At 43.3% G+C, this 13329-nt stretch overlaps 1 protein-coding gene across 4 annotated transcripts in view; it reads left to right on the top strand.

Moving 5' to 3' along the window:
- The window catches only part of ANXA3 (annexin A3), a 91271-nt gene that overhangs the window by 61472 nt on the left and 16470 nt on the right, over positions 1–13329 (top strand). For 3 of the 4 annotated variants that reach the window (XM_045284315.1, XM_045284313.1, XM_045284312.1), the window contains 6 exons: positions 757–836; positions 3555–3611; positions 4443–4536; positions 6231–6326; positions 9403–9461; positions 13069–13191. In XM_045284315.1, the coding sequence (XP_045140250.1) occupies positions 757–836; positions 3555–3611; positions 4443–4536; positions 6231–6326; positions 9403–9461; positions 13069–13191 (509 nt within the window). The remainder of the gene's footprint in view (positions 1–756; positions 837–3554; positions 3612–4442; positions 4537–6230; positions 6327–9402; positions 9462–13068; positions 13192–13329) is intronic. The other variant, XM_045284314.1, reaches the window with a different exon arrangement.

Raw genomic sequence — 13329 nt, 5'->3', positions numbered from 1 at the left:
CCACCCCCACCCCCACCCGCCAAACCAAACCTATTACCATTGAGTCAATTCTGACTCATGTAGTTACTAGTAATAGAGTTAGGGTCATAAAACAGAAATACTGAAGGGTATTAAAAAAGTTGGTAGAAAAATTCCACCAGCTTTTAATTACATTTTTCCATGAACTTCTTGAAGCCCCCTCATGGAACAGTGACTTGAATAAGGTGGCTTCCTGTAGAAGTGTAAAAAAAAAAATCTGGAAATAGGCATGTTGTTGGTCCCTCAAAATTCCCAGGATCCCAGGCCTGTTCCTCTTTACTCTTATGCCACCCCTTAGCGAGAGCCTTCTTCTTCACGAGTCACACTGCCTGCCCAGGCTGCAGGGATCTACTCACAAACAGGCAGCCATGCAGCAAGTGAGGAGGCTTCAAAGAGTTTGTGGGGGAAAAGGAAGTGGAAGGTCATAGAATTTTCCCATCAACCTTTGTAGCCCCCTTCTGACCAAAGCCCAACTCAACCGACTGCTATTGCCAACTCATTGCAACCCTACCTTTTTATAGGTGCACATCACCTCATCTGTAGGTGCCTAAGTTTGATTACCAAGAATTTAGTCCTGGAGCTGTACCTAAGTGGGAAACCGAGGAAGTTAGATAGAAGAGCACAATTTATTTCACTAGGTACTTAGTCATGGTCAAAGTTGACATTTCAGCTTTTCTCTGTTTTATAGTAAGAGTTCTCAGTTTTCCAAGGCTTGATTTCATCCTTATTTTGTTCCAGTGTATAGGAAGAGTCTTGGAGATGACATTAGCTCTGAAACATCTGGGGACTTTCAGAAAGCGCTGTTGACTTTGGCTGATGTAAGGTGTTACTCAATTTTTCAAACCCCTAATAAGCCGAATGCTCAGTACTAATTTTAGGGCATTTACAAATAACCAAATGGAGGCAGTGAAATTTCAATTTTCCTTCTAGAATGATTTCTTCAGGCTGAATCTGCATTTTAACCAAGCAATATAATATGTGGCCAAGGATCATAAATGTATGTGCACATGTATGCATGCATACATGTACACATGAGCTTCAAAACATTTGTTGAATAATGGAAGGAAAAGAACATGGAGTTTTTCCACAAACTTTTTGAAGCCTCTTCGTGCGCGTGTGTGTGTGTGTGTGTGTGTGTGTGTGTGTGTGTGTGTGAAACATAACAGAAAAATCTTGTTTGGGCCAGTCTAAGGATTAAAAATGTGCTGACCTATATTTCAGGGTACTGGAAAATGTTCTCATAAATCATCTGATATAAAATGATTATTTATTCTTTTTCATGAGCTGTCTTTCCATTTTAAGACTGTGCCTTTTCTCCTGGACCTGAGAGATATGTGTTGTGTTCGAGTATAAATTCAGTAGGGAGCATGATACAGAAAGTTATCGTCAGAGGTAGCTGGCTCGGTCTCAGGATGCAGAAATCAATGAGTTGTTGCAACCACATTGGCGCCCCTTTGGAAGAGATGCTGGCACATTAGTCCGCATGTGGGCGAAGGAGGCCACACCTTGCTGATTTATGAGTCAGGACGGCCAGTTATGAAGGTGGGCAGGTCAAGGATGAGTGTATAAGAGGGAGTAATTGAAGCCGTGGCTCACCAGCTTCCGTCAGCAGATTTGCACAGTTCCTACAAGCTCAGCAATGGTCTCATCCTGACAGGCCCAACGCCACTTGGCAGCACTGAAGCAGGATGCCAGTGGGAAACAAGTTAGCCTAATTATGGTGCCGGTTTCCTTAAAGTGTGAAAACCTCATCAGCCCACACAAGCAAACGTAGGCAGCCTTCCTGCTGACATACGCTCCCGAACATAGGTGTTCATAGATGTGCATGCTTGTATATGCATACGATTGCTCTGACCCATCCACAGGGGGCAGCACAGAGTAGGGCTTTAGCCACAGCTCAGACAGAGCTAGACTCTCACATTTAGCTTTTATACCCTTAGGCAGGGTTTAAGCTTTAAGCCTTGGCTTTCACATCTGTAAAATTTAGAAAGATCATAGTGCCAGCCTCTGAGGGCCTTGTGAAGATTAAGAGAGAGAAGCCATGGAAAGTGCTTCATCCATTATTGTTAAGGGCTGCGGTCCGTTCTGACTCGTGGTGACCTCCATCCAACAGAGCTGAGCAAGACCCAGCCCGGCACCGTCCTCACCCTCATCGCTGTGCTGAGCCCATTGCTGCAGCCACTGTGTCAGTCTCTCTCTTTCAGTATCTACCTCTACTTCATTGAGCTCATAGAAAATGATTAATAACTGATGATGCTTTTTAAAATTGTTTTTCTAATCATTTTATTGGAGGCTCATACTACTCTTATCACAATCCATACATACATCAATTGTGTAAAGCACATCTGTACATTCGTTACCCTCATCATTCTCAAAACATTTGCTCTCCACTTAAGCCCCTGGCATTAGCTCCTCATTTTACCCCCTCCCTCCCTGCTCCCCTCTCCCTCATGAACTCTTGATAATTTATAAATTCTTAATATTTTGTCATATGTTACACTGTCAGACATATTCCTTCACCCACTTTTCTGTTGTTCGTGCCCCAGGGAAGAGGTTATATGTAGATCCCTATAATCAGTTCCCTTTTTCTACCGCACCTTCCCTCTACCCTCCCGGTATCGCCACTCTCACCACTGGTCCTGAAGGGATCATCTGTCTTGGATTCCCTGTGTTCCCATTGGTGTTAACAAGCCCAGGGACAAGGGAACAAGGTGATCCAAATCAATGTTGCTTATTATTGTTATTATTATTATTAATACCAGTTATTAGCATGTTTGTTAATGGAGCAGCATGCGTGTGAAGGAGAACAATAATGCAAACTAATAGTACCAATAGACTATAGACCTACAGGGTGAAATAAGAGTTTTTCCATTTCAAATATTCATTTAAAAAATAATTTAGCCCAATGCTTAATTCGCTTATACTTCTCAAAATAATTCAGGAAGCACTGTTTCTCCCCCTCTCCTGTCTCCTGCCTTTCTATAGTGTGCTGAAGCATTTGTGCACACACACACATGCACACACACAAATGACAGGACTTCAAAAAGTTCATGGAAAAATTCCATTATCTTTTCATTCAACTGCCCCATGAACTTTTGAAACCCCCTTGTATAACTTGAGAGGCTTCAATATTAGAGTGGGTGTGGGCCCTGGAGTTTTTAGGGGAGAGAGCTGAAGTCCAGAGAATTATGTGATTTCCAATAAATGTTATGGCACAGCCAGGCCTGGAGCAGAGAGTGAGTGCCTGCTTCTTCTGCCAACCGTCTTTTCTCTGTGCCACATGGCTTTTGACAAGATAGAGGGACGCAGTGGCCACAGCAGTGGGCTCGAACATAGCACCAAGTCTGGGGACGGGATGTTTGTTCTGGTGTCACTGTTCTTCAATGGAGGAAAACCCACCAGAGTGGCCTACTGCTTGGAGTATTTCAAACAAGAAGCCAGGTGCCCTTGGTAACACTTGCATTAGGGATTGATGAGTACAGGTTCGAATCTTCTATCTTTAAAAGAACCGCCCTGTTTTTCCTTTTCATGTTTAGGGCAGAAGAGATGAGAGTCTGAAAGTAGATGAACACCTGGCTAAAAAGGGTGCCCAGGTCAGTACAGAACAAAGGCAATGCCTCCTTTACTGCTGCTTCTTCTTCCTGGACTACATCCATAGGTGTACCCACCGAAAACCCCATTGCAATACAGTCAACTCTGACTCATAGAGACCGTTTAGGACAGAGTAGAAGTGCTCCTTGGGGTTTCTGAGACTGATTCTGTACAGGTATAAAACCAAAAAGCCAAACCACTGTCATTGAGTCAACTTTGACTCAAAACGACCCTCTATCAGGTTTCCAGGATTGCAAATTTTGGAAGGGAATTGGCAGCCTCATCTCTCTCCCACGGTGTGGTTGTTGGGTTTGAACCACCAAGCTTTCCGTTATCAACGCAGTCCCTAACCCACACCATCACCAGGGTTCCTTCATCTATAGCTATAAACTCTCACTGCCATCGAGGGGATTCTTACTCAGAGTGGCTCTTTAGGACAGGTAGGTCTGCCCCTGTGGGTTTCCAACATTGTAACTCTTTACGGGAGTAGAAAGCATTGTCTTTCTCCTGATCCCCAGCTATTGGAGGTCAGTAGTGCAACACCTATGTTGGAAGGACACAGATCTGTAACAGCCGGAGAACCCCCACCCTCCGCATTCTGCCTCCTCTATTGGGGATCATCATTCGCCACCTCCTGCTGCCCAAACTCTCTAATTCCTTGGCTGAAAAAATGAAAGACGAGATAACACATCCGTCTCACTGGCATCTCAAATGCAGTGAACTGCCCGCCGTTTTCATGCCATCTCTTCCCAAAGGGAGTGGGGGACTGGAGCGGGGGAGAGGGGGGAGTTGTGTCATATAAGTAATAATATCTCCCTTCCCTTGCTCGAAAGATTCTCTATGATGCAGGTGAGAAGAGATGGGGCACGGATGAAGAGAAATTCATCGAGGTCCTGTGCTTACGGAGCTTTCCTCAACTGAAGCAAAGTATGGGCGCCATTCATTGTTGCACCACGTCACAGTCCTTTTGTTTGGGGTGGAGGGGTTGTTTGTTTGTTGTTGTTTTGCATATGACTTTGAATTGAATATAGAAAGCTCTAGGACATCAAGTTGAAAAATGGCAAAGTCTGTTGCAATTTCCTGCATACAATTTTCAAGGAAGGAAACAGGGACACTTGATGCTTGTCTTGCTTGTCCCTGGAAGTTGAGTAGATTATCCAGTCACGAGTGGCAGGGGAGGGATTGTGATGGTGAGGGAGACAAAGAGAAGGCCTCTTGGATGAGGGCAGGAGGGCAGCATTCCCGTGGAGTGAAGGGTTTGGCTTTCACCCCATCTTTTCCCAAGTTGTCCACTTTCCAGGGGAACACTCCCCCCCCCCCAAGCATTGCCAGTGAGTCTCTGTATTAATACTGAGGAACGGCTCTTTCTCATGCAGAGGTAAGTAAGTGGAGGTAAGGGACAGAAAGCAAACCCCACAAAGTTCTTGTGAGACCACCGTACAGGTAGAACTGCTAGGCACCAATCCCTCCCTCCCTCGGGCACCCACACCAACACTGCACTTATCTGAGGCGTTCTGGAAGCAAAGCCGCCAGAGCTTCATGTAGTATGACTGCCTCTGGCTTGCTTCCAGGTGCTGGTCTAGAAATGAACCCCAGTGGGTGGTTAAATGTTTGCCAACTCAGGGACAAGCAAGAAAACATAAGGGCTGTACGGTGACCTTAATTCTGAGATTGCCCTTTAGTTTCACCATGAAAATCTCAATGATTTTATCAAACACTTCTACTAATAGAGGCTGTTGTCCTATAAAGTGTCCATGGGCCACGGAGTCTCTTTTGACCCAAAGGACTCTATAGGGCAGAGGAGAACTGCCTCCCAGGGCTTTCGAGGTGGGAATCTTTACCAGAGCAGCTCCCCAGGGCTTTTCCCCCCACAGAGCAGTTCTCATGTTCAAACCACAGGCATAGCCATCCAGCCACTAGGGATCCTTGTAGTATATGCGAGTTATTAATATCTGTATCTGGAAAACACCACCCACCCACCTTAGCTCTGTCTCCAAAATTTCTCTTTTCAAAATCCATTCACAAAAATTTCACTTGGCTTGCAAAATGACGCCCGTGTACTTGGTAACATGTACAGTCTTTTTGTGGAGGCCAATATGGTCAAGAAATTGCATGCCTTCTGGTAGGTGTGGTGTAGGCCAAACTCCCCTAGGGAGTGACTTGCCTAGCACAGCAATTAAGGTTTCTTTAGCAGATCAAACACTTTGATGAATGGCCACACTGTGGTGTCCCAGATGTTACATCATTTTTAAAAAGCCCTATCACTACATAGATGATTTGACTTTGGATTTACAACCTTTTGTAAAGCTATTTTAAGTGTGAGTAGCCAGATAGCCCTGGCTATAACCCTATAGAGGCCTTTGGGTCAAAATAGCTGGTCAGGAAAGGAAAAAAAAATGGAGTGTGAAAATTGGGTTTTATTGTGGTTGACGTCTTAAAAAGGAAGGAAAAAGAAAAACCAAAAATGGTTTTCCTCAATTTTTTGGTGGTTAAAGGGAGGAAGTTCTGAAGTTGCTACCCAACAACTTTACCTGCTGCAAACTGAGTCTAAAAGTGGACTAGGTATAGCCAGGTGTAGTCATCTGGGATACTTCAAGTATGTTTGTGGTACTGCTTTTTAGCATTTGATGAATATAGAAACATCAGCCAGAAGGACATTGAGGAAAGCATAAGAGGAGAATTATCGGGGCATTTTAAAGACCTACTGCTGACCATAGGTAAGCTTGTGAGCACTTAGGAAGTGAATTATTTTGCACATGTTCTGAATCAATGTCAAGGTAAGGTCCTTTCCTGTAAGATTCATCGTTCTATTCCTCCAAACCCCACACAGTCCTTAGTACTGAGAGCATGCTTCACAAATACCGTAAGTACATGAAGAAGTTACCTTACTTTGTCTTTGAAATGTGCTTTGCCCTGTCTTTTTGTTTATGCTGTTATCTCCTTAAGAACCGAAGATATTTCATTTTGGCTGGCATTTTCATTGAGCCCGCTTGAAAACCAAGACCTAAGCCAATTTAGTTATTTACTATCTTTGATTATTTTTAGAAGATGTCAGTCACCTTCCAAAGTCAAGGCAGGTCAAAGCTGTAGAGCTCCTCTGCTTTGAATTGTTTGGTGGTAGGGGGAGGGCGGGCAGGTTGAAATGCAAGTGAGCTCAGATTAAACCCCGCCCCCATGTGAGCACATCAGTTAACAGGCATCCAACATCGCCCATAAATGAGGTCTCAGAGGCTTATTCTTTTAGGCACTTGGGCAGGACCTTTAAGAAAGGCTCATCCATAAGAATGAAACACTATTTCAATGACAGGATTAGTGACCCTTCTAATCAGAATCAAATAGCACAATGTTTTGCTAAATGCTATAGACAGGATTGTTCAGAATCGTAAACCACTGCAAAGGACCAGTGGAGGCTGTTGGGATGCTGCTGGCTTCCCGATGGACGACTTTCTGTACTGAGCAGGTGACACGATAATGAAGCATTTGGCTTCTAACGGCAAGACTGGTAGCTTAAGCCCACTAGCAGAAAAGTGCTCATGTACTAACTACGCCTGGGAAGCTCGATGGAGTGGTCCAGTTCCACCTTCTAGAATCGCCATGAGCTGGAATGGAATGAAGGACACACCCTCACAGCAGGTAGTACCTGCACAATGTAGGGCCAATTGAACACCTTGTCATTTCAACAATGAATTACCCTTGGTATTGGGTTAGAAAATAAAATTCTCTCTCTCCAAATATGAAGAGCTATACATGTAAATATCTGTGTATACACGGACATATTTAGGGACATAGACACATATATGTCTCTAGACTCTAGAGAGAAAAAAATAGTTGATGTTTAAGAGTCACCTCCTCTGGAGTGGAATCTCTGATTAATTTTTCACACCTTACCACTGCTGGGAGGTGACCTTCTAATTTAGTTAATTCCAATGGTATTTCAAGTGAATTCTTTTGTGGAGCGTACTTTGTGATAGACTCTATGCTAAATTATTTACAAATACCAACTCATTTGAGTCTCAACCTAAGCATGTGGGCTGTCAACTCAAGTCCGCTCTCAGGAGTCAGTTCTGACTCAGCAACTTTGTATAGGGTTTCAGAAGCTGCCAGGCTTTAGGAGCGCAATTAACCTCATTTTTTTCTTGTGCAGCAGTTGGTGGGTTTGAGCCACTGACCTTGTGGTTAGCAGTGCAATGATTACCTGACTGCGCCACCAGGACTCCTCACTAGATACTATTAGTATCCCCTTGTTAAAAAAAAGAAAAGAAAAAAACATTTGCCCTTGACTCAGTTCCCTCTCAGAGTGATCCCTATGTCTGCCACAATAGAGCTGCGTTCCAGTGAGCTTGTCATGGCTGATCTTTTTTCGGACATAGATCACCAGGTCTTTCTTCTGAGGCACATCTGGGTGAACTAAAATCTTGGCGTTACCAGCTGAGTGCATTAAGCATTTGGGACACTCAGAGACTCTCCGTCTCCTTGATCAATGACTGCCATCGAGCAGATTTCGACTCAGAGTGACCCTACACATGATCTCCTGGTAGAGCTGGTAAATGCTCCACAAAGAGGTTAAGCTTCTTCCAAGCTTATTCAGCGAGTACACAGTAGAGCTGGGTTATAATGTCGACAGTTGGGGTTCATAGTCTGTATGTTAACCAACTACTGTGTGTGTTTCTGACCCCGGGTGGCCTAGAGGAGTACGTTGGGCTGTTAATCCAAGGCCAGCGTTGGGAAGCACTGGCCTTTTCCGTTCTTTCTATTTCTGCAAAGAGTCACAGTCTCAGAAACCCACTGGGCAGTTCTTCTCTGTCCTGTAAGGTCACACTGTGAGTCCAGGTGGCCTCAATGCCAGGGAGTTCGAGTGTGTGTGTGTGTGTGAGACACACAGGTAGCACACAGCTTATATGCTTGGATTTCCAATACATTTCTTCTCTTACTACTTTCAGATCACTCACACAAACTAATAGCCATTTCGCTTTCTGGAAGGGAGTCTGTACAGGCACTCTGAGGAAGCCACTTTTTCTTGTCTTGGTCCCCAAACGTCATTATTAAACCCACTCACTTTCGGTCAGACTCCTCCCTACAGATCAGGTTTAAGATTATAAAAGTTATCATGTTGCAATAGAATTTTCTACACCTGCTACTTTTTCACTTCATTTAAAAGATAATTCATTTATTCACATCTTTTCCAATTTTCTTTTTAATGTTCTATTTTAGATGTACTTATTTCAATTTTTTAATAGAAAGATGATAGTATTATTATTTTGGATGATCGACTTTAGATGAAGGTGTTGGCTCTAATGTCTATAAACTGAATCTGGTCACTGAAGAGGAAATCTTGCTCATGGAAAAATTGCTTTTAAATTGAACTCCAGAGTTCCTTCTTACTATTTGGAGCACCTTTGCTGCAGTCTTTAGACTCAAATTATTCACCCGCAGCCCAAGATATTTGAACAGAGCTTACACCCCAGGGAGTTATCCGTGCGGGCGTAAGTGGTCTGTGTGTCTGGGAGCTAGCTGCAGGTGAGTCAGGCTCTGTGGGAGCTTCTTTGGCAGGTACTTTTTTCCCCTACGGCTGAAGATGATGGCTGTACTGAAGTTCCATGCTAATGTAGCTATACATTTTCAAATTCAGGGGAAGCCTCCATTCTTTTATTCTAAATAAAAGACAAATGAGGGGAAAGGTAGAGCTCAGAGGATTTTTAAAAAACACATTGCTATGGAAGATTAACCCACTTTCTATTATAGCCCAATTTCTGTGATATGAGAAACTGAACATTGCTTGACTTTTTATTACAGTTCACTGTGCGAGGAACACACCTGCCTATTTGGCTGCAAGACTGCACCAAGCTTTGAAGGTGGGTCTGGACGTCTCATACAAGTTCTTAAGTTTCCCCAAGATTGATGACATTCCATACTCTTTCCCACTATGCTCAGTTCTGTCTCTTAAGCTAATCACGTGCCTACTCATTCCCACTCTTAGGTTGAAAATGAGATATATGAAGGGGGATTCAAAAATTTTGTGGGGGAAATGGGCCTACAAGACAATGGGATTTTTTTAATGAACATTTTGAAGCCACCTTGTATATCTCAATATAGAGTTGGCCGCTGTGGAAGGTTGACTATCTTTTCCCTCTGTTTTGCTGTAAGTGGAAGCAATGGAACTTGTAGTAGAGAGCCAAGCCTCAAACCTGACTCTTTAGGTCCAGTGGCCTCTCAAGCTGTTTACTAAAAATAAACTAAGCTGAGTGAGTGAACCTTATATAATGTAACCTTGCGTTTTCTTAACAGTCTTCAATGATGGATGGATGGTGTGGAGTTTTCTCTTGCCGTTTCATATCTTCAGACCTTACCACGGGGCCTGCTCATTAGAAGATGCTTACCTCAGTGTACTTACTAGATGTATTGTGTGGAGATACCATAGATATCTGCCAAGTGATATCCAAAGTGTATACATCATTCGCCTCCCCCACACTTCCACTCCTCATTATTTTCTCTGTGGGGTAAATCAGTTAACATGACCCAGAGTAATGCGGTCATTGCCTTTGTTTCCTGAGAGTTCACACTAACCCCTGGGGATTTTTTTAAGTCGTTTTATTAGGGGCTCATACAACTCTTATCGCAATCCATACATATATCAATTGTATAAAGCACATTTGTACATTCATTGCCCTCATCATTCTCAAAACATTTGCTCTCCACTGAAGCCCCTGGCATGAGGTCCTCATTTTTCCTCTCCCTCCCCGCTCCCCCTTCCCTCATGAACCCTTAATAATTTATAAATTATTATTCTTGTTATATCTTGCCCTGTCCGACGTCTCCCTTCACCCATTTTTCTGTTGTCCATCCCCCAGGGAGGAGGTTATATGTAAATCCTTGTAATCGGTTCCCCCCTTGTAATTGGTTCCCCCTTGGGATTTTGTGGTCATCGGGATGTTATTGTTGTCTAGACAACACCTGAGTGTTTATGCTTATGAGGGAGGGCTTCCTTGGGCCGAAAGAACACTTGTTCTGTTATCAGCCCTGTTATCAGCTCTCTCAGGGAGATGGCACAGAATTAATCATGCTTAATTCAGAATCTCCTCGATAGCATTGAGAGCGTCAAAAAATTGTATTTAGTTAAGCAACTAGTTCTCTTCTTGTCTGTTTCCATCCACTGAAAGGTAAACTGCCTGAGGGCAGAGGAACCTGTGTTGTTCACTACCACGGAGCCCTGGAGGTGCAGTGCATTACACGTCGGGCTACTAACCACAAGTCAGCACTTTGAACCCGCCAATTGCTTCTCAGGAGACACATGGGCCTGTCTGCTCCCGTAAAGATTGCGTCTCAGAGCTGATACCAAGGGCTCTAGTGGAAAGAAAATGTTTTGAGAGTGATGATGGCAACAAATGCATAAATGTGCTTGACACAATGGATGGATGGATGGATGGATGGATGGATGGATGGATGGATGGATGGATGGATGGATGGATGGATTGTGATAGGAGTTGTACAAGCCCCCAGTAAAATGATGTAAAAAGAAGAAGAAGGTTAAGTCTCAGAAACCCACAAGGGCAGCTCTACACTGTCTTATAGGTTCACTATGAATCAAAATGGCCTGACTTTGGTGTTTAGATTTTTGGAGTTTACCACCAGATCCAATATATGGATCAATGTCAATCAAATAGTTGATATTCAAAGAGCACTTGTTGGCTGAATAAATCAATGAATAGTGTCAGCCAGAATCTTACATCTCTCCCTCTCCTTCGTTCACTTCAAATATCCATGGTTGTTATGGTGGTTAGGTTGTTCCTGCACCTTCCTCACTATATAACCTATCGTGTAACTACACCGACCCTCCTCGTTGAGGTCTTTTTTCACCCACCCCCTCCTTTGCCCAGGATGATGTACTTCTCCAGAGACAGGTCCCTGCTGACATCAGATAGATCTTGACTGGAAGCAGAGAATATTAGAAGGATGTTTACCTGTGTTTTATTGACTACGCAAGTAGATTTGGCTGTGTGGAGATATCATGAAATCTTGTCAACTTACTTTCGACAACATCTTGGAAGTCCATGCATCTTTTTCATCTGTATTGCCGCTTTTTTGCCTCTTGTTTTTTTAAAAATTGCAATCCTGTCAACATGGTCTCAAAGTCTCTAGTCTCACCCCCTTGTCTTCATCCTCCTCTTACCCTGCTCTCTGTTCTTTACTGCAGTCACGGTGATCTTCTGAAACCACACATCTGATTTCGTCTCAACATCCTCATGTTTGAAAGATGACAACAGTTCTCTACACTTGGGATAAAGTCAGACTCTAATTTCATGGTGTAAAAGCTCTGGCCCTTCCAGGCACATCTTTTGTGACTCCTCCTCATTCCTTCTATGCCTTGGATGTAGCATGCTCACATGCTGTAAAGCAGTGTTTCCCAAAGAGGGTGATCCTACCCCCTGGGGGGGGGGGCTCTGGAATGATCTAGAAAGACTGCAAAAGCAGATGCTTACACTTTAACCTGGATTATTGGCTATAGTACAAAAGTTTTTAATTGTCAGGGGCAGGGTGCTGAGGGGTTTTTTCCCCCTAAAAAGTGGGTGGTTGGCCAGTAAGTTTGGGGACCTTATGCTCTGAAACTGTGGTTCTCAACCTTCCTAAAGCCATGACCCTTTAATACAGCTCATCATATTGTGGTGACCCCCCCCAACCATAAAATTATTTTTGTTGCTACTTTATAACTGTAAGTTTGCTACTATTATGAATTGGATGACCCCTGTGAAAGGGTCATTTGACCCTCAAAGGCTTGTCGACCCACAGTTTGTGAACCACTGCTTTAAACCTTCACACATACCCTTTCTTCTAATTGGAATAATCTCTCCTCTTTCTATAACTCTCACCACTGCTTCCGCGGGTCTTTTTTAAATATCCCTTTTCAGGTAGGTCTTCCCTGAATCTCAATCTTTTTTATGCTCCCCTGATACATGTTTCCATAAAAAACAACAATAACAGAATCTCCACTCCCATTGAGTAGATTCTAACTCATAGTAACCCTTGTAGGAATTTGGAGGCTGTGAATCATTGTGGGAGCAGAGCCTCAACTTTCTCCCACCGAGTAGCTGCCAACCTTGTGGTTAGCAGCCCAATACTTAACCAACAACACCTCAAGGGCACCACCCAGGTTCCCAGAGCCCTCAGTATCTACCAGACACCAGGGTGTAGTACAGTGGTCTGATTTCTTGCTTGTATCCTTTACGAAACTGGATGCTTGACAAAGGTATCTCAATCCAGTCTTTCAATATATAGTATCCTCTTGGTATAGAGGAGGTACTTCATAAATATGTCTAAATAAATTGTGAATTTTTATGCTAAGCAAATGATGGGTGTCACTGTCATGAATACTGTGTTGCATTTGCTTTTTTGGGTTAAATATAGACCTTTATGCTGTTTTGTGACAGTTGATATTATATTGTGCATATCTGCATTTCTTAACAGGGTGCTGGGACGGATGAATATACTCTGAACAGAATAATGGTCTCCAGATCCAAAATTGACCTTTTGGACATTCGAGCAGAGTTCAAAAAGCTTTACGGCTATTCCCTGTGCTCAGCAATTGAAGTAAGATTTCTCTGAAAAACAGCAAAACATGTTGTGCCCATCCCTGCCTGTCCTCTTCTGTTTCTTAAAACTCAGAGATAGATGATTCTATTTCGTTCTGTTAATATGTAAGTGTGCTTTCTGAGTTTAAAGTAAAAC

This window comes from Echinops telfairi, unplaced genomic scaffold, assembly GCF_000313985.2.
Source record: "Echinops telfairi isolate 266 unplaced genomic scaffold, ASM31398v2 ScPeMD7_7468;HRSCAF=8506_0, whole genome shotgun sequence".
NCBI classification, from domain to species: domain Eukaryota; kingdom Metazoa; phylum Chordata; class Mammalia; order Afrosoricida; family Tenrecidae; genus Echinops; species Echinops telfairi.
This window is presented reverse-complemented; position numbering and strand designations above follow the sequence as displayed.